This window comes from Pleurodeles waltl, chromosome 8 (assembly GCF_031143425.1).
Source record: "Pleurodeles waltl isolate 20211129_DDA chromosome 8, aPleWal1.hap1.20221129, whole genome shotgun sequence".
In the NCBI taxonomy this organism is placed as follows: domain Eukaryota; kingdom Metazoa; phylum Chordata; class Amphibia; order Caudata; family Salamandridae; genus Pleurodeles; species Pleurodeles waltl.
The window spans coordinates 157,586,662-157,613,476 of record NC_090447.1 but is presented as its reverse complement, the minus strand read 5'-3'; the positions used below and the strand labels follow the sequence as shown (position 1 = coordinate 157,613,476).

The 26,815-nt window shown below is 43.9% G+C and overlaps 1 protein-coding gene across 1 annotated transcript in view; it reads right to left on the bottom strand.

Annotated features, from left to right (window-relative positions):
• The window catches only part of TMEM135 (transmembrane protein 135), a 943,226-nt gene that overhangs the window by 80,202 nt on the left and 836,209 nt on the right, over positions 1-26,815 (bottom strand). The window contains exons 8-9 of the mRNA XM_069203998.1: positions 15,507-15,653; positions 10,961-11,030 (exon numbers count right to left, since the gene is read on the bottom strand). Of these exons, the coding sequence (XP_069060099.1) occupies positions 10,961-11,030; positions 15,507-15,653 (217 nt within the window). The remainder of the gene's footprint in view (positions 1-10,960; positions 11,031-15,506; positions 15,654-26,815) is intronic.

The window sequence follows — 26,815 nt, the reverse complement described above, 5'->3', positions numbered from 1 at the left end:
GTATGACCAAAGGTCAACCTTGGTGGAATACCAGCCAGATCAGAAAGTGTTGCGCCTTCCTGGAAAAAGGTGCCTTAAGCTGTACTTGAGAAGAGGGGTCAGGTCACTTATCTGGTGGGCCTTGGTACTCTCAGCACCCCCACTGGACGATCCTTGACAACTGTCTGAAGCCCCACTTTGACAGGGCTGACACAGCCATGTTCATGGTCACAGATAGAGCAGAGAAGGAGGACAGTGAACCTCTCCCAGACTTCTTGTTCGACAACAGCAAGGAAAAGCAAGTGGAGGGAGTAGTGCTCTCCCCTTCGCTGACAGAACAGCAGCAGAGAGACTGCCACCAATTGTTAGGGCACAATGCTGAAGTGTTCTCAATGAGACCTGAATGACCCAGTGGTGTGTTCAAGTCATTGATACTGGTGACAGCTTACCATTCAAGAGTGCAATCTACAAGGTGTGACATAAGGGTAGGTCCAGTGTTAAGGAGGAAGTCTTTAAAATGTTTTCCCTAGGGGTTATTGAGCCCTCCAGTAGTACCTGAGCCAGCTCAGAGGTGCTGGTGCACAAGGCTACCCCCAAAAGGTGGGACCCGAGAACTCAGGTTCTGCATGGACTATAAAGGACTGAATGCTGTCCCAAGACTGACGCACACCCCATCCCCCGATCTAATTAGCTCATTGACCGGTTGGGGGCTGCCAAATAGCTCAGTAAATTTCACTTACATCTGGGTACTGGCAAATTTCACTGACTGAGGGAGCACAGGAGAGGCCAGCATTCTCAACTTCTGAAGGCCACTTTCAGTTTAAAGTAATGCCCTTTGGGTTGAAGAATGCCCCTGCCACCTTCCAGGGGTTAGTGAACATGGTACTGGCTAGTCTGGAGACTTTTTAGAGCGACATTTCAATATTATATTGCTATATTTAGCTCTACCTGGCAGGACGACTTGGCTCTCCTTGGAGGAGAGCTTCACCCACTGCAGCAGGCAGGCTTGATTATTAAGGCTAGCATCCAGATAGGGAAGGGGTCTCTAGTGTACCTCGGTCACCGAGCTGGCAGAGGACATGTGCAGGGTCTTCTTCCCAAGGTCCAAACAATCACGCCTTGGGAGTCTCCCAAACCCCACACTCAGATCAGAGTTTTTCTGGGGCTGATAGGCAACTACAGAAGGTTTGTCAAGGAGCACCATTGTATCCCCTTGACACAGCTGACTTGAAAAATGCAGCCACAGAAAGTTAACTGGAATGGGAAGTGGGAGAAGGCCTTTGAAACTCTGCACAGCACCTGTATTCAAGGCACCTGATTTCAGCAAGGAGTTTGTGGTCCACATAGATGCTTCAAAACACAGAATTGGGGCAGTTTTATCACAGCTAAGTGATGAGGGTCAGGATCAACCAACTGCCTTCATTAGCAAAGGACTCCTCTCCAGAGAGCAGAGTTGGAGTGCCATAGAAAGGGAAGCCTTTGCTGTGGTTTGGTCGCTGAAGAAGCGGAGACCCTACTTGTTTGAGACTCACTTCATGATTCAAACGGACCACAGGCCTCTTAGATTGCTGATACAGATGACCGGAGAAAACCCCAAACTGTTGAAGTGGTCCATCCCTCTACATAATATGGATTTTACAGTGGAGCACTGATCTGGGCCTGACCATGCCATTGTAGGTGGACTTTCCAGGTTCTTCTGCTTAGATGATAACTGCCAAGAAAATGGCTGAGTTGCTTATCACCTTTCATCTGGTAGGGGTACGTAGGAAAGTGTTTCTTTTTGTATGGTCACCCCGATTTATTTTTGTCTGATGGTGTTGGTTCTTTGACTCTGCAAACTGGGACACTGCTGACCAGGCCCCAGTGCATGTGTTCTGACCCTTAAAACATGTATAAATTGGCTACATGGCTAATTGGCATATTTAACTTACCTATAGGTCCCAAGTATAGGATACCCAGTGCCTGTAAATTAAATGTCACTAATGGACTGCAACCCACTCTGTGCCACCACTAAAATGACAAGACAAAGCATGTCTCCAGGCCTTCCCCTGCAGCCTGGGTAGGCAGTTTTAAAATGGTCAATTTCAACTGGCAAAATAAACCTCTTGCCCTGCCCAAATCTTCCTTTTTAGTAATTATAGGTCTCTCCAAATTAGGCCCTATATGCCCTAAGGGAAAGGTTCATGGTAATTAAAAAGTAGGACATGTTTATCACATCCTCCTGCCTAAAGCTAAAACCTGGGTCTAAGCAACTTCTTCAAGGATTTTTGCCAGGAGAAATAATAGGAGACCCGGATAGACCTGCCAAATCAATCGAATGAAGGAGCACTGCCACTGGGACAAAGATTCAGATTGCTTCCGCTCAGAGCTTTTTTGCAGCAGCAAATCCATTTCAGTGGGATGTCATGAAGAGATACCTGGCCTTGTACAGCACTGTTCAGCTATAGCATGCAGCCTTGTCTCACTGGAGAAATCCAAGCTCCAAAAAAGTAAGTCTGAAGATAGAGATCTTACTTGGAGAAGGCACCCTAGGTATCTGGCCAATGAGGGACCCTCCTTGGGAGAAACATTTACATTTCTCCTTCTTTGACCTTTCCTGGGACTTCGACTGATGGCTACCCGGCCTTGTGGAACCAACCTCAGCCACATCTTTCTCCCTTGCCGAGCTGAGGATTTTTGACTTCCATCTCAGAGCCTAAATGAGAAGGTAAAACTTCTGGCCAGGCAAACTTGGTATCAGTATCTGATCAGTGCTCCATGATGTCAGCCTTAAGCCTTATCTTTGTCCCGGTCTAGCAAGACAAGTTGCCCACAGTTGGCACTTTTAGCTTTTTGGCACTATCTTTATTTACAAACTTTAAAAATTCATATCTACAGATCTCATGATGGTATTTTTGTTGTTTTAGTTTCTTTGTGTTCCCATTGTGGATTTTTATTGTTTTGTGTTTTCGACTTTAACTGTTTTGGTACTTCCAAATGCGGTATACATCCTCTTAAGTTCAGTCTGTCTACTCTGTGCCATAGCTACTGGGGTTTGAGCTCAGGTTTAAATCACTTAAATCTTTACTAGACCTAAAAAGAACTACCATCCAGCCCAACTAATAAACCACTTTCTCACAGAAAGAGAAAGAGGGAGCGTAGCTAAGTTAAGGAATGGATGAGACTGATCAGAAAGAGGAAAAGGATAGAAAAGAGGGGACACGAAAGGGGCACAAAGGCAGAAAGAATTAAAGGAGCGAGAACAAGGGAACCAAGGGAGTAAATACCCCTGGTTGTTACCTGAATCAAATAATTGTGACTCCTGTCATGTCTGTATCAGCCCCACATCCTTCGATGGATAAACTGAAAACTATGAAGGATGTGGGGCTGATACAGACATGATAGGATTCACAATTATTTGATTCAGGTAATACCCAGGGGTATTTACTCCCTTGGCTAGCTGGATGACTGGGGTAAACTGCAGGAGACTGAATGGATGACAAGAGGAGGATGGGGCAGCAGAAAGGCTGAGGGAAAATAAAGGCTAGAGAAGGTTGATGGATGGACGAAGGACTGGGAGGAATGTACAGGGAATACTGGATTTGTAGTGTAGGGTAGAGTGGGGTACAAAGACGTATTCTGCAATGAAAGAACTAAGGAATGAAAGGTAAGGAGAAGAAGGCAGTCAAGAAGCTGAAGGACAAAGGAGGAAACAATAATTATGAAGAGAACTGTGTGAGAGTATTTGGAAAGACAGTGGAAGGGGAGCCCTGGGTAGTGGGGAGAATAAGGAAAAAAGGACATTTCCAGGTGAGAGGTGCAGGGCAACATGAACCTTTGTGTCATATTTGATGAAGGGAAGACAACAAGCAGGGGCAAGGACTGTAGGGGGCAGAGAAAGCTCTGAGTGGTGGAAAATGAGGAGTTAATGATGTGCAGAGAAGTGGACAATTAAGTGTCTGAAGGTAGAGGAGAGAGAGAAAAGAGGAAAGAAGGGAGAAAATAAGGGGAGAGAGAAAAAATAAGAAGAGACTGAGAAAATAAGAGGAGAGGGAGAAAATAAGAGGAGAGGTAGAAAGAGTTAAACAACACTTCTGAAACTAGTCCTGCTAACAGGAATCAGAAAACGTACAATACTTACAGCTGCAAACATCCTTCCACAATTGCCCGAAGGAACTGCAATACATTCAGAAAACATCTTTCACATTTCCTCATAATTAGTAACTGGATTCTTCTAAAAAGCACTTGTCCGCAACTTGTTTCTAGGCTCCTGCGTGATTTGTATTTGAACTCCTATTACTATGCAATTTAATAGTTGTCAGTTTATTGACCTAAAAGCCGAATGGCAGGTTGAGCTTTCCTAGTGAGTCCCTGCTTAATGGGTGTTTATGGCAAAGGAAAATCCACACTGACTGTGGCCTTAGGAGAGTGATACATTTTACACTCTATATATTTATTTTTACAATTGTTATTGTGGTGTTACAGTGAGATAATAAAAAGTGTTATATCCTTTACAGTGGCATCATGAGAAGCTGGGTAATGTCACTTCTTGGCTTCATCAGAAAAGCTACCGATGTTTTTCCGACTAAGACAAGGGGATCCTGAGAATTAATTTTTGAGAAAAAAAGAATTTGCGGTAAACGAAAACATCACATATTGCCAAAGGTAGTGAGAATGGCTCATTCTTTTACAGAAATCAATATTTTGCTCAAATCTCACTGAGAAGGATGAAATGCTGATCCGAACATGATGGGATTCAAAGGCTTAAGAGACACTACATTTGTGAGGGGGTAAAGAGGGTGAGCACCAACAGCTTTGAAGAGAACCGACCCAGAACTGTCTTGGTTCTTGTTTTTTAAAAACATGAAACATTCAAGACTATCCCCAAGCTCCTTACAATGTTGCCACGAGTTATACAAAAGTGTTTGTGATAGTCTCCATTTATATGTCCTATTATGTCATTAGGTGTGAAACCAGATTAATTCAGATTAGCTAAATGTGAGGTTTTTATAGAGGGCTGATCCTGTACTGAATTGTGCCCTCAAACTTGGTGGTTAAGGAAAATGATAGATAGTGAAGTAAAGCGATGGGCTATGGGTGCCACAACTTAGACAAGTCGGGAAAGTGGGATATGAATCTGGGGTTCCATATTTTACAGTTTAAGAGACTGTAGGGCTACAGGTTTCTCTCTTCTGTTCACCATGAAAGATTAGTGCTTTGTGTTAAGTTATTTAATATTGTTATTCAATTAGTGTTAGTATATGGAGTTAAATAAATGCACTCATCGCACTTTCAATGAAACTGACACTAGACATGTGTCTAGTCATAAGCTTTAAAGGTGTGCTTTTGTGTGTGGAAAGTTCCCACAGACAGTGAAGATCAAACAGTGACAGAACATGCATTTATGAACTCATGTTGCACTTAACAAGCCTCTCTTTGGAAACCGGTAAGCCAAGGAGCAAATGCTGTGAAGTCATGGGTGATCTTGTGGTTTTTAGGCCTGGCTTAACAGAGCAGCTATTACTAGACTTTAAGTGATCAACCTAAAAAAGGAGTTCCAGTAGTACTACAGAAAGGGGTTTTCACTCTGCTCAAAAGACGTTGGACAGGAGTAAGTGTTGATTGTGCAGAAGCAGTGTGCTTCCACAGATAAAGTGCTTACCCTCCCAAGAGCTGTAATTATAAATTCATCAGGTTCGGTGACCCAGAACTCTTTATCAAGTCTAGCTATTGTGTCAAACGCAGCTTGATCTTTCAGTCAAAACTATGCCTCTCCTAGATAATTGAATAATTATGGTGTTTGTTCTTCTCTGGCAGCGCCACAGGTTGGAAGAGGTCAGTCTATAGGAATGTGTTGCTGCATTGCAGTCCACCCACCTGCCCTTTCCCTTTCCATCATCAAATTCAGAGGTACCTTAGCATTGCACTGCTTGGAAGAATGATTTTTTTTCCTAATTCCTAATTTTAAGATTTTCGGGCCTGGAGAGACTTCTTTCAAGCTCTTCTACTCCCAAAACTTAATTTAGTTTTAATGTTAAATGTATTTAATTTTGGAAGCATACACTACTAATATGTTTAATATACTTAAAAGTTAACATTTTTATGTATTTAACCATTGTAATTTTAAATTACTCTTCCCTGAACCCTAAAAACCTCTTACTACCACTTATCATGACCTTTCCATGAACCCCAAAAACCCCTTACTATCATCTAAAGCTACCCGTCTTTGAACCCTAAAACATGTTACTACCCCTTAATGCAACACATCTCTGAAACCTTAAAAGCCTTTTTTAACCCTTACAGCTACCCTTCCCTGAACTTCAAACCCCATACTACCCCTTAGCTCTACTGTTCCCTGAACCCTGAAAAACTCTTTGCTACCCCTTAACGCTACTCATCCCTACACCCTACGAACCCCTTAAGGCTATCTTTCCCTGAACTTTACAAACTCCTTACTCTCCCTTATGTTATAAATCTCTGACCCTAAAAAACCACTTAACTAATCCTTAACGAAACCACTCCCTGAACCCTAACAACCTCTTACTACCACTTAATGCTACCCTTTCCTGGACCCTAAAACCACTTGCAAACCTTAACAATACCCTTTTTTGAAACTTACAACCACCTTAACGATACCCGTTCCTAGAACCATAAAACTTACTAACCATTATTATTATCCATCACTAAACTCTAGAAGACCTAAGTACTACATAACAATACTCTCCCTTAAACCGTAAAAACCCTTACTACCCTTTAATGATACTCTTCCCTGAAGTCTAAAGTTTTCTTACTACCCCTTAATGCTTTCCTTTCCTGAGCCCCACAAACACCTTAACACTTACTCAGGAAATGTGCCTACTGAAAGCAAGGGCAGCCTAAGAATGAAATATTGGGAAGAATTGGAAATCAAATTACTGACTCCCCAGTAATTCGTCATTTCTAAGGCAACCCTCAGTGGCCCATTTGTTATCCCTATTATTTCTATTGCCACCTCCCTCCCCACAGTGATCGATACACCTGTATCTGGAATTCTGGGGAGGGGTTACTGTGTGATATCAGCTGATAATGTATCTTTCCACCTTCCAGGAAGTGCTTGCATTAGAATGCATGATGGATTATTCTAAAACTGAAAAAATAAACTCAACTATGCTGTTTCTCACATACAGTTAATTTTCTACTATATGCATTCTACACAGAAAGCAATATTTCTTCACTAGTTTTCCCAGCACTGGCGAAGTCCGTAGGACAGGCTTTAATGTAATGAATATTTGTGCATACAATGTATAAAGGCAGCATTTATGATTACCTGTGATACATTTGTTAGTACTTTAATGCCAGACATATTTTTTTTGTTTACTGATTATTTCATAACTGTGGCTGCGGTGTTGAGTCTTTCCGAAAATCCTTTTTTTTCTGTCCTCGGCCAAACCAAAAGTAAAATAAGTTAATAAAAAATGATCATCCCTAGCATCCCTTACTCTCTCGCTGGACAAATAGAAGGATTTATGAGAGGCTCAAAATCTCAATGCCTGCAATTAAATGATCAATGAAACAAAGAGGTCTTGGAGCCCTAGCAGAGACACTTCTAGAGGATTTAATGGTTGTGCAGCATGTCTTCAAAGAGACAAGCTCTGTCTGTCACCTATGATCTTCACTTTCCAATTGATAAAATCTCTGGGGGACATTTCGGGCCAGATGTATCAAAGGGTTTTACCCATTTTGTGTCTATGCGAAAATGTGTTCATACACATGGCCCTTCGTCCTCCCTTGTATGCTCCAAGAACTGTGGGGGAGGGTAACACAGACACACACACACCCACCCACACCCACACTCTCTCTCTCGACCCCCTATAGAGTACCTGCTAAACTCACTGCGATGTAATACATGTATGTTGCATTTTAAAACTTAGCACTGGAAATAACATAGATTGATGATAATTAAAAGGTGAGCTGTACACACTGGTCCCTGCCTAGCTCAACACACTTAATGCAACTTAGGTGAAATGCAAATAATATTTGCATCACAATCTTCTCAAAGCATCAGTTTGTAACAGTGCAATCAGGAAATTCAAAAGGCCAGATTTTTCACCTTTCTAATGCCATTGTGTTTGTAAATAATTTCAAGTGTCACTTAGCCATAAATACATAATATTTATTTTATTTCACACTGTAGTGAGATTTTTTTTTTTTAAATCAGAAATAAATCAGCAGAAGCAATGCAATATAAAAAAGAATACACCCACCACTGGCCTCCAATTGCATGCTTGAAAACATGGGTGAAGTTGTGAGAATAAAAGAGGGGCACTTAAATATGATATTTTGTTATGGTCCTGTACTGCTTTCGAAGTCTCATGTGCACGAGCGTAGCTTCAGAGGGGTGTTTGGAGTGTTATACCCAGTGGTGGCCACTTGTCAACGGGGGGTGTGGGGTATTAAAAATAAAAAAATAATTAAATAAACTGTAAAAAACTTACCTTTTATGTTAGGAGAGACAATTCCATCTCTCCTTCCTTCTCAGACTCCCGGAATCACACAGGCTTACAGACTCCACTCCAAACACGATGCTGCTGTCAACAGCATGACAGCAGCGTTGTGATTGGTCTGAGCGCCCTGCTTTGGCGCTCAGAAAGGAAGTAGGGCTCTGTGCACTTTCTACTCCTGGCTGTTCCTTTCCTTCACTGCATAAAACAGTGGGGCAACGCTCCTCCGCCCTAGCGGAGGAGCCGCCACTGGTTACACCCCCTAAAAAATGTATTTTCGAATTAATAGTTGGGTACAGGTGCTTTCAGTGGGGTATAGTGAGGTGTCCGTCAGAATTTCCCAGGATTTTTACATAGTGACAGACAAAAATGCACACACACTTTCTCCATTTTATGTTTTGAAAGTCTTAAAAAATCTTGGCAAGTTTACAAAATATTGGGCCTCATTATGACCCTGGTGGGTCACGGTCGGACCGCCGCCAAAGCGGCAGTCTGACAGCGACACTACGACCTTGGCGAAAGCGCCACCGTCAGACCGCCAGGTTGCCGCCAGTCGACAGCCTGGTGGTCTCGGCGGTTGTAATATATGCCACCGTCAGCCTCTGTCGCCCGCCAAACTCATAATGAGGGCCCATTGTGTTTTCTCTAATTTAGCACCCCCACCAAGCGGCACTCATCTCACTTTCCACTCCCCCTAAAGCCCCTCTCACATGCCCTTTCCTCGTTTTCACATTAAATGCCAATGTCATTGTTGGAAAATCTGAGGCTCACACCTCCCCAATCGTACTGACCACGCTACGCCCGTGCTCATGTGTGTTCTTATGAGTTCCTACTTTTCTGAATGCAACACTAAGTTCTGCAGATAAGGACAGACGCGGTGCAGCCCACTCCCTCCATACACCCACCTCAATCTGGCATCGGATTATTGAGGGGCGTGGTCCAAAGCCTGATATTGTAGTGTGTTTTCTGTTTTTATTATTTTTTTATTGGCTGCTGTGTTTTGGAGTAGTAAAGATAGAGAAGCATAATCCACGCCTCTGTATCCTTAATAGAATCTAATATTCTTGTTGCAAAAGCTAGAAAATTTCAGGCTCCTGCTGGTTAAAAGATGGCTCCTGTCTCACTTGTACATACATTACACACCCAAAGAAGGAGAGGAAAGACTGAAGAGCTAAAATCATAAACAGCTTGGATTGAGCGATGCCACAAATATAGGAGGTCATGGACTTAGCAAATTTAAAGTGGATTCTGCTTTAAAATGAAATTAAATTGAACTCAGACATTGTGTTCATTACAAAATTCACTGAGAGGTATTTAAATTCTACCAACAAAGTAACATAAAGCAGCACTTGTTGAAAGTAAATGGAAAAAGGAAGATATCTTGTGCTTATTCACGTTTGTCACTAAGGCCTGTGGTGAATATGCCATCTAATTGTTTTGGTGCTAATATAAGTGAGCAGATAGAAGTCCAACATGAATGCCAAAGTTAAGAACATAAATAAGTGACATGGACATTTTAGCCCCTATCCATTTTTCTATTTTTAATACGTTACAGCAAGACACAGCGACTGCAATTTTGCAAAGCCTCCCCTTCTAGATTTGGCAGAGACAGCTAATAAAATGAAAAGAGAAAAGGGACGGGGGTAAAACTCCAGCCATCAGCCTCTCTTGCCCACAGGTTGTAGTCAATATGTCTCTGGAGCACAGTCACTTCTCTCTCCCTTCTCTTAGTCCAACAGCCGGCTGCCACATATCACTTCTGGCATGTGCATTCATCCTCCTGTAGTCATCTCTTCCAATGTTCTTACTTTATGCTCCTTTGCCCTCCCATTCCTCATCATATCACATCACATCACTCACCCCTCTGCTTACCAGCTCCCTCCATTTTCTCTCCTTTTAGTTCCACAACTTTGCTAACATTGTTTCCTCCATTTTTTTCTATTTCTCATATGTATCTCTTTCTCTGGCCACGTCAGCCGCTGCACCTTGGACCCTGCGCTGTTCTATCCCCCTGGGCTGCGCACTGCTTCCTCCCTACCCCGCAGAGCCAATGATCTGCGGAGGGTTAGAAGCTACTACACCTGACGTCCATGTGGTACATGTTTTAGGTTCTTACTGAGATCTGAGAAACTATTTTCTTTATTCAAAATGACGGGCATGATCATTGCCTATTTGTACTTGGATGTGTGCACTGCACGAGCAAGTCAAAAAATCCCCCTCTCCTTCCAGCTGATATTTGTATTTTGTTTCTCTACAATATGTTGAAAGGGAAAAGATAAAAATAATATGCAACGAATCTGTCCGCAGACACATAGTAAAGTTTCTTTAAGTTCGACTGTCCAGGTGGCAGGCACCGAAAAAGCTGTCACACACAAGAGACCATAGAATTACCGGATGTGCTCTCTAGCCCATGAACTTGCAGCTTATGAATAGAACGTGCGGATGTGGCCACATTTTTTGTGTCGCCTCCTTTTGGATACGAATGCAATTCAGTTATTAGAAAAGTGTTGTGTTAAACGTACCTTAATGCAATACGAAATGCAATTATCTTCATAATGCTTGCAACATCGGTGCCTCGGCCCATGCTTGCATCTATGAATGAAACAACAGTACTTAAAACACTGATGACGTTCAAAACTCTGCATTATATTTAGGATCTAAAGCGTTAGTATTCCCCCTTCCCGCACCATTGGAAAACACAAAACATCTATAGGTTTGGCTTTTTTTTTTTTTTAACATGCAGTGGCTAAGCAAAAAGGTTTGCTTTTTGTTTGGTAATAGTTAAGTGACTTGATATCTTTATATGTGTTGATTCCAGTCCTGGGAGGCTTTGCACGTTTTGCTCCCAGCTTTCCTAGAAAGAAAAGTCACAGTGAAGCAAACTTTTGGGCTAGGACAATATGGAAGATATGAGTAGAGAGGTCCATTTGTTGAAAAACTGCATTGTCAGAGTGAAGTTGTGTCTTTGAAGAAGAATATTACAAAACGAGTGAAAAGATGAAGAGTGCAGTGTATGAGTTGAACTGAAAAGGCATAATGGGTAAAGTGTAGCATAGTAGATGCAATGGACCGGCACATTCTGCACAGCGGTAAGAATGCTTATGTCCATGCAAGACTTCACTTTGCAAAAAACTAAATCTACAAATTCAACAGCATATTATCAAGACAGCAAAGTAACACAAATGAACTTGCAAGGGTGATTATTGAGTAGCTTTATTCTGCATGAAGATAGAGAGGACATCATTCCTACACACAAAATACATAAACCAGCAGTTAAAATGTCATCAACTCAGGAAAGTCATAGCTAACAAAAGGGCTCTGAAAGCTCCATCACCAATGGGAACACAAAAGCACGTTATAATCCATGAAATACCCATGGCCTTGATGGACAACTCACACAAGTGATGATACAAACTACGAAAAACCCATGAAAGCTCAATACCACACTTTCTGTACTACTCCTGACATGTACTGTTTAAATGTATTGGTAACACGAGGTCAACAGACAACTACATGTGCCTTACTGAGACCTAAAACGGTGTCTGTGAAAGTAAATTACTCGAGGGACGCTATGGCAATGCTTTTTAAAGCACTACTGAGTAAGAGATTATTATTTTTCCCAGATCATGGACAGAGGACAAGGTTCGTGCTTCAGGGAAGGGCCCAAACCCTTAAAGAATAAACCAGATGGAAATCCATAATGTAACAGTCAAGTGAATTATTCTGTCGTATTCTTGTTTCGTGATTACCCAGATGGAATATACACTCCTAAAGAAAGGGCGCTATTTAGCTCAGAAATGCAATGAGACAGGTATTATCTTCGATGGAAAATAATTGTATTGTTTTGTATTGTAATCGTATTTATATAGCGCTTACTACCCCTGATGAGGCGTTGAAGCGCTTTTCGGTGAGTAGCACGGTACTCTGGAACCCAACAAGAATTAGTGATAGATTAGTATCGGGAAATAATGAGTACAGTTTTAGTAATAATGCTAATATCTTGAAAAAAGCTTGAGAATGATTTGGAATATTATATATTTGGGCTCTCCCAAAAAGTGAATAATGAAAACAGATATCCTTTCATTGAATGTTTATACTAGTTTGATGTTATTTACAGAAAGAATGGCTTGGATCAAGCAGACCCCCTGTTGCACTACTTGGCGTGCAAGCGAGTGAACACCCATTATTCAAGGTTTTTTACAGCTACATTTTGGAAAGACTAGTTTGCAGAAAATATAGATTATCTAGCTATGATAGTGCCCAAAGTCGGACATTTGCAGGCTTTAGGTAGGTAGATGTGGAGTAAAACGAAAGGAAATACTGATTTCCCTATACCGCCTCATTTCAGCACCTGCTGTGTTGGGACTGTATGGTCATACCCTGCCTCAGTCAAGTGCTTTGGGTCAATGATTCACTCCTGTGACACAGGGGTCTCCCTTTTGCTTTCTGGTGTTGAAAATCCTGTCCACCTTAAGACCTAACAAAGGTCAACTTTGTCCCAAGTTACTTAGCAACTCTCACCCAATCACCCACTTTCATTCCTTGGAAAGTTCAACAAAAACACACACAAAAACTCCACAACAAATCAGAATTCAGAAAGCATCCCAGAGACCTGTACTGTATCTCCGGGTTCACATGAAACCACTCAGTATAGTCCTGGCCAAGGAAAACATAATGATGTATCAGTAGGCTGCCTGTACTTAAAAATCTCACTGACCGCAATATCAGCCACCTGAAAGATTGCATCTCCCCATTACAACCTGGACATGAAAGGTTTAATTCCATTTTAACCCCATGACAGTAGAGTTAAAATTCATCAGCAACAACAAAAGACAAGCTGGAGTAGACTGTCTGACTGAATATCGACACCAACAATATTGTGATACATGAATATCAAAGACAGAATATCGAGGGACAAAATATCCAAAGATAAGGGCATATTGGGAAGTGCAAATTTATTATTCCTAATTCCACATCTATGTGCCTTCAAGATCTATCTACTGCATAGGTACATATATGTGGAGTTAGATATGGAAAGTGAAGACTTACCTGTTGATATTTTTTCCACATATTGTCCTTGATATATGCACACTGTATGGATACAAGAGTGTCTTTCAATCATGAATCTGGATGCATACTTGCCCAAAGCTTTAAACTACAAAGACATTCCACGCCTTTATGTTGTAAAATGAGCAGAATGTCTCCTGTGGATCTATGATCAGCCGTGTTCAGAGAGACCCTAGTTAACAAAAGGAAGTGAGTGAATTTCTGTTCACAGGATATTCACGCGTTCCAGGCAGGGCTCAGGAATTCTTCCCCTAATTAAACCACCATCGGGTGGGAACTCTGGTGATAGGAAGGCAGATGAATTACAGCAAAGTGACCATTTTAAAGACAATATCTTGCCAATCCAATGGAACAATTAAGCCCATAACTTACGCTGGGCTGACAAAACTTTGAAACGTTTTCCTCACAGAACTATTGATTACATTAGGTTATTTGAAACCTCTTTCAAATGTGGAACACTTGGCCCAAAATCTTTGAAGCTTACAGCTTTCCTAAAGCTAATCGCCATTACGGAGATTCCAATTCGTTTGACATTTTAATTCAGGAAATTGAAGGTTGCAGGTGAAGGCCTCACAGCTGCTTTTGTGGCACAACAAGGCAACAAACATGTCTGGATACAAGTAAAATATAGTGTGCTCCTCAACAACACAACCTAGTCAAGGCACATGCCCAAGTATCAGGTTGGTCCCGTACTTACAGGATCTGCAATAGGAATGGAGGGAACACCATTCTGAAAGAGGATACTCAGCCTGATAGCTGGTCAGCAGGATTCAGAAGACAAAAAAAGTTTTTAAAAAACACTGTGTTTTAAACAAATACAACAAGCATTTGTAATGCAATGGGTCTCGCATCTGCTCGAGTTAGAGCTATTAGAGTTGAAAATTCTTAACTGGACTTTTCTTGCCCCATAAATTGAAAATGAAAAGTAAAACAGTTGGCGAAAGCAAGCTGATTCAAAATGCCACTGCCACCATCGGCATGAGCGCGAAGGAGAGACACAAAAGGAAAAAGAAGTTTGCTGGCAGTCAAACGTATTGACACATCAATTATCCATGTAACAAGGTCGGTGTCCAAGGCGGTAACAAAAACACCCCAAGGAGAGACAAACGTAAAGCATTTACCAATTATAACAAAAGGATTTTTGAAAGGCAAGCCCATGAACGAGTGATAGTGATGGGCATGCGGTGGGAGTGGTTAAAAGCCCACAGATGGATTACAACAGGTCAAAGCGCTTGCGCGCTTGAAGTTAAAAAGGAGAGGATTCCCTGGCAGGCGGTATTCCCTAACAGCCTACAGCCAGCAGGGGCACGAGTGAAGGTTTAAACGAAGGACTCTGCAACTTAGCAAGTTGAATTAAAAAACATGGGGTAGTCCTTCAGCATTAGCACAGTCAGAGCTGGTTTGGAACTTTCTTAGGAAAGTTAAGGAGTCACCCATAATTATTTTCCCATCTACTATACCCAACCATTTGGAGCCCTCTATCTTCACCCAGAAAACCCATCAGTGAGGTGAATAACTCCAGCGTGCCAACAGATGCAAGTATCAGCATTTGGACCAACACATTCTGTTGTTACCTTTACCTCTCGAGGTCACACTCTGGTCACTGAGACTGAGAAGACCCGAGGACACAGAAAAACCAAAATAAGAAGTTCCAATAACACAGCAACTCAGATGGCAACCCATATACTGGTGAATGGTCAAGGGGAAGGGTAGTTAGCAAGCACTATCAAAAATAGCCTTAGACTAGATGTAACAAAGATAATTTGTACTTAACGGTGCCACTGTTATCGATGAAAGTGAACAAAAATATATATGATATACAAGTATTCTTAACAATCTTTTCATGATAATCACACCTATTTATAATTTACACTACTCATGGATAGAATCCATCAGAAGATGATCAGATATTATCCTCATTATGGCATGCATCTGCAAACAACTTCATGTACCTAGACAATCATCACGTTTAACAGCCCCCAAACCACAACAGATACTCACACGGAATCCATAAGTTTTCTTGTGAGAGTGATGATTTTCATTTGTCTTGAAACCTCCTCACTTCCTTTTATCTTCTTTTCTGCCTTGGCGTACACAGTTTCGGGCAACACGGAATGTGAGGGAATTTCTTCCTTCCCCACAATGAATCTGAAGGAGAAGAATGCATGTTTAACACTGTCCTGTTTTAATGTAGTTAATACACTTTGCGTTGTGATCATGAATTGAGTCTATTTAGTGGCATTTTTAAATATCATCCTCAACCACTTGGGAAAACGCATAAGGAAAAAGCACACCTACATCTTAAACACAAGCAAGGAGGACATTATGACCACAACGTAGCAAACTGCTTGCATAAAATAAAATTGTGCATGCTTCTCATGAAGTCCCCTCACTTCTGCAAAGTGCGCTTACGGCAGGCCGGCTGATCCCGTTCTGAAAGGGAGTATCTCTTCTGCAACAGACTCTTGGGCTTTCTCAGTCTTTGATCCAGCAGGACATCTTTGATAGTGCAGGAAGTGTCTCAAATAGTTACTCTTCTCCTAACTAACTGGATGACATGTATTTGCATTTTGCATTTTGCATTTTTATAATTTTTTGTCATTTCAGATTTATCACCCGTAATCCTCTTTTCCTAAACTTAATTTTGTTTTGCCTTTCTTTAATTCTCTTTTGTACCTTATGGTGAAGCCCACTTCCTACTATTCCCTCTATCCCTTTCCCTTTCTATTTATTCACAATTCTTAATGTCCTATGTCCAAGGTATTTTGAGATTAATCACATTCGATGAATTAAAATAAAAAGTGATCTAAAACCTAAAAGTAAACCCACACCCTTCTATTATGGACACCTTAAATGGTTTGGGTCTCTAACTGTCCAATCTGTCTCCTACGCACTGGAGGATGTGCATTTTAAGGTATCAATACGGACATAAGGAGTTGATATTGAGGGTAGTGTGAGAGCCACAACATCTTGCTATATCATACCTATTGCATCTTACTCATGAGTACAACACGTCAGGGCAGGTGAAATTTCACTGAAGCAGCACTCTCCCCAGCAGTAAATTCTCAGAAGATTACAGCAAAATACTGGCCGCAAAAACAATCAGCGTGCTCTACTGCATCGTTTCCCAAAAGCAAAAGGTAATCCCAACCTGTCGGTGCCAGGCAGCTTAAGCCATTTTATGATGCCATAATTGCATTTATGTTGGGAATCCAGCAACTAGTAAAGGGACAATGGTTCTGTTATATGCTAAGGCTAAGAAGACCAAAAAATACTTGGTCCTGTGATAAGCAACATCACCTGCAGAATCAGGTTCTGTCGATGTGACAAACTTGATATTTTGCCCTACCACTGGATCCCAACCTAGTTGATCATTAGGATTCATCTTTTCAAGATATGGGTGGGGTTTGCACCATAGTACAACCCATTTGCGAGGGCATGCGTTGTGCAGGGTGGTACGTCTCTAACTCTGTATACCTGTAAGATATGCTACATGTATGACGTATACCACTTTTATCACACTAGATTGGTGCATTGCATTTTGTGCGGTGAGAAATGGAGTAGCAATCCTCATGCAAGAGTTTTGAGTCTACAACTGTTACCCCAGCCCCCCAAGTCATTGGGTTTGATATAGTGATACTGTACATTTGTGGTGATCGTGTTTGTGGGTAAGGTATTTTATGGCATTTCTTGAAGATAGAAAAGGAAGGGCCACTTTCATCTAAATGGGGGCACTCCCAGAGAAGGCATTTGTTTGTTAGCATAGACTTCACAAACGCTGGAATTTCAGGGCGCAGGGACAATTCAGTCGTTTGAGCTCTTTAGTGCCACCAGAGACTTCGATTTGTTTGTATAAGATATCATGGAGTGGAGAGGTGAGTACTTTTGAGACATGCTGTCTTGAATATGTAGCGAGATTCCAAAATGTACTAATTCAAAGACAAAAGGACTGGGGTGAAATGGTCAAGCTTTTTAGTGCTACATAGAAGGTGAGCTGCAGAATGACACTCTGCCTTGACGAATACTAGACTCTGTTTGTTTGGACAAGAAACACACAGAGACAAAGCCTGAACATGTGCATGTGGCTGGAACCAGTACATATGTGGCATTTAGTTAATTAAATATTTAGGATTCGTAAGCTGGTTTTCATTTGATGCACTAGGTCAACAACCTTGGTTCTTTGTTTGCTGTTTCCTTTGAGGGCTCAACTTTATCATACTGCAAAGATAGATGAGCAATTCTTCTTTAAGTGAACCATCTGTGGAATGGGGTAGTTCAGACAAAAAGTAGAATACTTAAGAGGGTCAGATGGAGGTCACTTCATTTTTGATAGGGGTAAGCACCTGTCCCTTCTCCTTCTAACTCTTGGCAGTCTCCTAAAGAGCAGTTCCATGTTTGTGACCTTGCAACCTTCTGAAGGCTTACTCCTTAATTTACTTCAACTGGGAGAGGTGGGTCTACTAAGGGGTTGCATGTGTCCTTCTGCAACAGCTGTCCCCAAGGTTGACCTGCAGTCTGTATCACTCCTCTTAGAGAAGCTGAGATATCTGAGAAAGCAAGACACACCTGCCCACTGGACCTGCAATTAGGAAAAATAAGCATGAGGTGGAGATGTGATCTAGAGAAGCCAACAGACATAGGTTCTAGACACCAAAGAAATCTCACCATGCACCAGAAATTGAAAATACGTAGAAAGTAGTGTAAATATGTATAGTATTATATTGATCTGTGTACAGTTTGCTCTTTAATACTGGCCTCTGACTATTCCATCCTCTCCCCTATTCATATCTGATCGCAAGTGGACCCAGACACCGTAATGTCTTAAGCACAACAGGTTCTACTGAAATGCTTGCAGTGCCATAAGAATGTTCCCGGAAAAGGGCTCAGTTTCTCCAAGGAGCTAGGTTCATGTTAGATCAGTGGTGATATATCTGTTCCACTCTTAATCCTTCTGTTCCGGTTCTTAAATTTAGTGGCACAAGGTCAGAGACAAACTTTCTAGATCTACCAATACTCAATGAGTCAAGTTAGGCATTTCTACATCTTATGGGGTTGCAGTATTGCCTCTTCCCTCAGGTATCCTGGGTAGGTCGAATACAGGGATGACAGCTGTAGAAGGTGGCTTGGCCTTCTCCACACATTTCTAAAGCACCAACAGTTACTCAAACTGAGTGCCCCTTTGCTAAAAGACCAGCCCCAGACATACAGAACAGATAAAGAAGGGGTGAAAGCTTATTGTGGAAAAAGGCAAGTTTTAATCAGATTGCAAAAAAAGAAAATCAGAAGAGGCTTCATGAATGTGTAAAGGAAAGGTGTTCCAGAGTCTTGCGACACAGAGAGCAAAGGAGCAAACTTCTATCCGTGTTTTATAAAAAATGTGGGAGGGAAAGACATTTGCGTTCTGACAATCTGTGAGTCTGACTTCGCACATAAGGGGTAAAAAGAACCTAGAAATATTTAGAGCCAGTGCTTTTTAGTACCCTGTATGTCAGGAAAAACGATGTAAATTGTATTCTTTTAAATATAGGAAGCCAATGCAAAACTTTCAGTGAAACCAAAATAGATTTTGGATGTGGAATATTAAAGACTAGTCTTGCTGCTGTACTTTGAACAGTTTAGAGACCTTTCAATGAATACTTTTGGGCACTAATTTCTATAATCTAGTGTCGAAAATATGATGGCACGGAAAAGTGGATTGTGTGTCTCTGCTGGAACAAAGAAATACATTTCGCAGAGCTTTACGGCGGGGGAACCATGTTGAGAAGATGGGTTGAGAAAAGTAGGTAGGAGTCAATTGTGATGCCAAGATTTTCAGCAGTATTGGTTTCGGCCCAAGGGAAGCACCATTTTTCCAGCCACCAACCTGGAGATCAGAGAAAAGTAGACTTACCAAACAGTAAGATATCTGTTTTATTGCTGTTTTTTATTCAGACATCTGGATGATATTCACACGGCATTGCTGAGAGGCAGGAGTTTAATTTGTCTTGGTGTTGAGGGTTAATCTTAGAGTACCAATCAGTTGGGTGTGACTGGCGTATGACACTGAAGTGTCTTCACAGATGCCAATGTTGTTTCAGACAGAAGCTCTTGTACTTGTTCTCGAGCCATCCACAGAATAAAAAGCATTTGCAAGGCAATGGGTCTCGCGTTTGTTGAGTTAGAGCTATTAGCGTTGTAAATTCCTAACTGAACTTTTCTTGCCACTTAAAAGTAAAACAGTTCACGTAAGCGTGCCAATTCAAAGCGTCATGGCTGCCATGAGCATGAGCGCGAAGTAGAGACACAAAAGGAAAAATTAATTTGCTTGCAGTCAAACGTATTGGCAATCGTGCAGTTATCTAAGTAACAGGGTCGATGGCCAAGGCCGTAACAAAACTGTCCCAAGGAGGAACAAACATAAAGCATTTACCAATGATAACAAGGGACTTTTGAAAGGCAAGCCCACAAATGAGTGAAAGTTATGGGTGTGCGGTGGGCGTGGTTAAAAGCCCACAATTCTTACAACAGGTCAAAGCGCTTCCCGCTCGACCTAAAAAGATGAGGAACAAAGTAAAAAAAGAGCCAGAAACATTGAGTTACTCATTTTCAACTGTAAGACAAGCATGTCAACCATAGAAATTTCACTTCTAGGGGCTGAAAAAAAAAATTGAAAATCAGAATATATTTTCTTCTCACAGAAGAGAGATAGCGGATGACTAGTAGGGCCCTGCGTTTCTCGCTCTGAAATGTAGGGAGTCGATTCCTAAGTAACATCTAATAACAAATCTGTGCCCTTTTCGAGAACTATATAAAGCATAAAGGAACAGAATTTTCAAACATCTGATGTGAAGTCTGCTTGATAATTGAAAGTTACTTATACTAGATCAGTGATACTCAAAGTACGGCCCGGCCTTTACCTGTGGCCCCTTGGTCAGCAGCAGCACTTGGCTGTGTTTACTCATCCCAGAACTAACATTAAAAATATGTTAAATAAACGTCCAAGCATTTATTTAAAGGTTAATCCCAGTTAAAGAAGTGGAGTAATTAGAGTGTCCTGCACTGCAGCGTAACTTTAGGAACACCCAATTTATAAATATATATTGCAGCAAACTTGTAAAAATATGAATGTGTTTTAAAAATTCAAAAACTATATTCCATGCAGAAGTGTTTCACCTTAGGAAATCAGATTGTCAGTGCATTAAAAAGCTTTTTCATTGTTTAAGTGATCGTTTTCAGGCTTTAATTTAGAAATAGTCATGCTTCCCTCTAATCCTGACAAAATTGCCAATAGTGAACTAAAAGGCAAGTCATTTGTTATTTGCACCTTTTGGGTGGCCAGTGTAGCTATTATACATGATCATATACATTATTAAATCGAACACTGTAGAAGTTTTTGTACAGCACTCATTCTGAAGTCATGTATTTCAAGGTCCTCTTAGATGTGATAAAGGAGGGAAAGTCAAATAGAACAACTGCCTAGGATCACACAAATTGGTCAAGCATGAAAGCCTGGTGTAATCCAGGGTTTTTGGATTCCACCTAGTGCAATTCAATTCAGACACTAGATGTACATGCTTAGCTTTCACTATACCCACCTTCGTCCACCCTCCACCCAGCTGGTCACATCATTGTGGCCCTCGGTCTTACCGCTGACCAAACATTTCGGCCCCTGGGAAAGTGCTTGTGAGTACCCATGTACTAGATTAAATATAAAGCAGGTAAAATACATATTTTGTCTTAGCCTTCTCATCACTCCAGCAGTAAAAATACATGATTCATCTGAGCAGAGATCCTCATTTGATTTGTTGGATGAATCCCGTTTTCTTAAGAGGCATGGCACAAAATTTAGTGAAATATAACTTGCCTTCATGGGAAGCTATATGGGAAGCTGAACAGTGATCACTTTAGTAGTGTTGGGAAACCAGTAAATAAAACATGCAGGGTGTGACTGCGCAGCTACATGCTAAGCTCCAAAACCAGTAGTGGGAGCAGCATGGACTGACTGCAGTCCAGAGAATGACAGGAGGTTACAGGAAACACTGCAAAGCACTACAAGAACGAGAAAACAGAATAACAAAATAGCAGGGGTTAGAGGGAACAAAGCACTATAACAAAGAGAAAACAAAACAACAAAATGGCTAGGTGTCACAGGAAACACTGCAAAGCACTATAACAAAGAGAACACAGCATGATAAAAAGGCAGGGCGCTACAGGAAACACTGCAAAGCACTATAACAAAGAGAACACAACATGATAAAATGGCAGGGCAGTACAGGAAACACTGCAAAGCACTATAACAAAGAGAACACAGCATGATAAAAAGGCATGGCGTTACAGGAAATACTGCAAAGCACTATAACAAAAAGAACACAACATGATAAAATGCCAGGGCGCTACAGGAAACATTGCAAAGCACTATAACAAAGAGAACACAACATGATAAAATGGCAGGGCATTACAGGAAACACTGCAAAGCACTACTAGAACGAGAAAATAGAATAACAAGCAAAAATGTATTTTTCTACGATTAATGGAAGTGGCTGCTAGTTGGGAAAGAACAATAAAAAAGATAAATAATGCCAAATGTTGATGACTGAAAGCCCTCTGCCCCTAAAGGTACGCAGCTCTTACAACGCTTTCTAAAAGCGTTTTCTGTATGTTTGACGAGGACATGTATTCTTTAATCTTACAGCATCATCTTGAATAGTGTATATGTTAAAAGCCTTTAGGTCAATAAACTGCTTTCGGAATAGGATACTACATTCTCGCTTTAGTCAATATTTCATTTCCGGCCAACGAGGCTACTTTTTAGTAAAGTCAATATTGGATGATAATTTGTCGCCATCTAACATGAGTGGGAGACTGCATGAACTGTGTATATCGAGGTGTTTTACTGCTTTCCACTGAAGCAAATGGGATTTTATTGCACTAGTATTGACAACTTTTTCAGGCGTAACATCTGCTGTAAAGCATGCCAGGCGTCCTCAGTGTTTCCAAGGCTTAAGGCCTGATTTAGAGTTTGGCGGGTGGGCTACAACATCAATCAATCAATCAATCAAAATATTTATAGAGCGCGCTACGTACCCGTTAGGGTTTCAAGGCCCTGAGGAGGGGGGAGGAGGGGGGGGTAGCTGCTACTGGTCGAAGAGCCAGGTCTTGAGGGGTCTCCTGAAGGTGAGAAGGTCCTGGGTCTGCCGCAGGGGGGTTGGGAGGGCGTTCCAGGTCTTGGCAGCGAGATAGGAGAAGGATCTGCCGCCGGAGGTCTTGCGTTGGAAGCGGGGAACGATGGCGAGGTTGGCGGAGCGGAGTTGGCGGGAGGGGACGTAGAAGTTGAGTCTGTTGTTCAGGTAGGCTGGTCCTGCGTTGTGGAGTGCCTTGTGAGCGTGGGTGAGGAGCTTGAAGGTGATCCTCTTGTCCACGGGGAGCCAGTGGAGGTCTTTCAGGTGGTGGGTGATGTAACATCGGCGGGGTACGTCGAGGACCAGTCGGGCGGAGGCGTTTTGGATGCGTTGGAGGCGTCGGATGTCTTTTGCTGGGATGCCTGTGTAGAGTGCGTTGCCGTAGTCTAGTCTACTGCTGACGAGTGCCTGGGTCACAGTTTTTCTGGTTTCCGTCGGGATCCATTTGTAGATTCTACGGAGCATGCGGAGGGTGTTGTAGCAGGAGGAGGAAACTGCGTTGACCTGCTTGGACATGGTGAGGGCGGAGTCGAGGACGAAACCCAGGTTGCATGCGTGGTTGGCTGGCGTTGGAGGGGGGCCCAGCGCGGTGGGCCACCAGGAGTCGTCCCAGGCGGAGGGGGTGCGTCCGAGGATGAGGACCTCCGTCTTGTCGGAGTTCAATTTCAGGCGGCTGTTTCTCATCCATTCGGCGATGGACTTCATTCCCTTGTGGAGGTTGGCTTTGGCGGTGTGTGGGTCTTTGGTGAGGGAGAGGATGAGCTGGGTGTCATCGGCGTAGGAGAGAATGTTGAGGTTGTGCTGACGGGCCAGTTGTGCGAGGGGGCCATGTAGACGTTGAACAGCCTCTGGCTTAGTGAGGAGCCTTTGGGTACGCCGCAGATGATGTTGGTGGCTTCGGAGCGGAAGGGTGGGAGTCGGACTCTCTGGGTTCTGCCGGAGAGGAAAGAGGAGATCCAGTTGAGGGCTTTTTCTTGTATTCCGGCTTCATGGAGGCGTGTTTGTAGGGTGTGGTGGCAAACCGTGTCGAAGGCTGCGGAAAGGTCCAGGAGGATGAGGGCTGATGTTTCGCTGTTGTCCATTTGCTGTCTGATGTCGTCTGTAGCGGCGAGGAGAGCAGTCTCGGTGCTGTGGTTGCGTCTCAAACCGGACTGGGAGGGGACCAGGATGGAGTTGTCCTCGAGGTGGTGGGTAAGCTGAGCGTTGACGATCTTCTCGATGACCTTCGCCGGGAAGGGGAGGAGGGAGATCGGGCGGAAGTTTTTGAGGTCGTTGGGGTCTGCCTTGGGTTTCTTGAGGAGGGTGTGGATTTCGGCGTGCTTCCAGCTTTCCAGGAAGGTTGCGGTTTCGAAGGATAAGTTGATGACCTTTTGAAGTTGGGGGGCGATGGTAGAGTCGGCTTTGTAGTAAACGTGGTGGGGGCATGGGTCTGAAGGGGATCCTAAGTGGATGGAGTTCATGATCTTGCAAGTTTCCGTGTCTTCTACGGGGGTCCAGGCGGTCGGTGCAGGTGGAGCTGTCGCGGGTGGGGTCTGGCGGAGGCGTGGTGTTGAGGCTGTCGTGGATGTCGGCGATCTTCTGGTAGATGAAGGTGGACAGGGCGTTGCAGAGTTCTTGGGATGGTGGGATGTAGTTGACTTTGGTGCTGGGGTTGGAGAGCTCTTTCACGATGCAGAAGAGTTCTTTGCTGTCGTGTGCGTTGTTGTTCAGGCGTTCTGTGAAGTGAAGTGGGAACGTTTGGGGAGTCGGATTAGCTGGTGGTGCTTGCGGTGGCTTCCTTGTGGGCTGCTAGGCTGTCGGGTGTGTGTTCGAGGAGCCATTTCTTCTTTAGTTTCTGGCAGGTGCGTTTGGAGGTGAGGAGTTCGTCCATGAACCAGGCGGCTTTTTTCTTTCCTTGGTTGTCGGTGGGCCTCTTGAGAGGTGCGAGGATGTTGGCGCAGTCGTTAATCCACTGTCGTAGGTTGAGAGCGGCGGTGTCTGGGTCGGTGGGCGGGTTCTGGGCGAGGATGCTGGCCAGTTGGTCTTCGGTGACTTTGCTCCAGCGGCGGTGGGGTGGTAGTTGGGTGCGGTGGTGTTCGATGTGCTTCTTGAATGTGAAGTGGATGCAGTGGTGGTCGGTCCAGTGGAGTTCAGTGGTGTGGCTAAAGGTGACATGGTTGCTTGCGGAGAAGATCGGATCGAGCGTGTGGCCGGCGATGTGGGTGGGTGTGTTGACCAGTTGTCTGAGGCCGAGGTTGGAGAGGTTATCGATCAGGGAAGTGGTGTTGGCGTCGTTGTTGTTCTCCAAGTGGAAATTGAGGTCTCCAAGGAGGATGTAGTCCATAGAGGTGAGGGTGTGGGTGCTCGTGAGGTCGGCGATGGAGTCGCTGAAGGGTGCTCGTGGTCCTGGGGGTTGGTAGATGAGCGTTCCCCTGAGGGTGGTGTTGGGGTCAGTGTGGATCCGGAAGTGCAGGTGTTTGGCGGTCTTGAGCGTGTTATCCGTGTGGGTGTGGATTTTGAGGGTGGATTTGTGGGCGATGGCTATTCCTCCTCCGATTCCGTTGGGGCGATCTCTTCTGGTGATCTTGTAGCCGTCCGGGATGGCTATGGCGATGTCAGGTCCCAGAGCTCGATGCTGTGCTTTCGTGGGGAGCGTGTGTTGAGGAGTATGCAGTGGAGGTGGTTTGAGCTGGTTGTTGCGGGTTTCCTTGTTCTGTTGCAGGTGAAATTGCAGGCGCGGCAGGAGAAGGATCCTTTGGTGTTCTTCGGTGAGGCCTGGAAGCATGTTGTGGAGGAGCCGGGGTTGAGGGCGATGAGCTCGTTGGCCGAGTAGCGGCATCTGTTGCTGCGGGGGTCGTGCGGACCGGGGGGGGCACTGGGCGCGGTCCAGGCGCAGACGGGCTTGCCTCTGTCGCGCCGGACGCGCAGTGCCAGCCATTAAGAAGGGAGGGGGGAGGGAGGAGCAGCTGGGAGGCGGGCGGGAGCAGCGAATGGGGGCGCGAGGGGGGCGGGCCACAGGGAGGCAGCGGCAGGGAGAAACTGCAAGGGGGAGCGCACAAGGGGCGAAAAGCGGAATAACAGCAAACTAAAAAGGCACAATTGGAAGCACAAAAAAGCAAGGCACTAAATACTGAATACAGTCACAAATACGGTGAACGGCACAATGCACACGAGTCTAGCGACAAGCGGCAGGGGGGGCGCACAAGGGGCAAAAGCGGATTACAACAGTCTAAGAAGGCAGAAATGGAGGCAAGAAGCGCAAAAAAGCAAGGCACAGAATACAGAAAAACAGTCACAAATACGGTGAAAACGGCACAATGCACACAAGTCTAGCAACGCTTACCAGAAGCCCACTAGACACCAGGGATGAGGTGCAGGGGAGGCCTGCGGGTGGAGGAGGGCCTCGAACACGCTAGCAGCAGCGTGGGCGAGGGTCAGGGACACGGACACAGCAGGGTGGTGCTGCGGACGTGGGGGTGCGAGCTCTTGACCGAAATCAGGTCAGAGGTCGCTCACCCTCGACGGGCAGCGCCATCCATTAAGAAGGGAGGGGGGAGGGAGGAGCAGCTGGGAGGCGGGAGGGAGCGGCGAATGGGGGCGGGGCCGCAGGGAGGCAGCGGCAGGGAGAAACGGCAAGGGGGAGCACACAAGGGGCGAAAAGCGGAATAACAGCAAACTAAAAAGGCACAATTGGAAGCACAAAAAAGCAAGGCACTAAATACTGAATACAGTCACAAATACGGTGAACAACGGCACAATGCACACGAGTCTAGCGACAAGCGGCAGGGGGGGCGCACAAGGGGCAAAAGTGGATTACAACAGTCTTAAGAAGGCACAAATGGAGGCAAGAAGCGCAAAAAAGCAAGGCACAGAATACAGAAAAACTGTCACAAATACGGTGAAAACGGCACAATGCACACAAGTCTAGCGACGCTTACCAGGAGCCCACTAGACACCAGGGATGAGGCGCAGGGGAGGCCTGCGGGTGGAGGAGGGTCTCGAACACGCTAGCAGTAGCGTGGGCAAGGGTCCGGGACACGGACACAGCAGGGTGGTGCTGCGGACGTGGGGGTGCGAGCTCTTGACCGAAATCATATTCCATCAGCCATATTTGCAATTGCCATGGAAAGAGTACATAATAACATAGACGGGGTATCGTCCACGTTTGTGAAG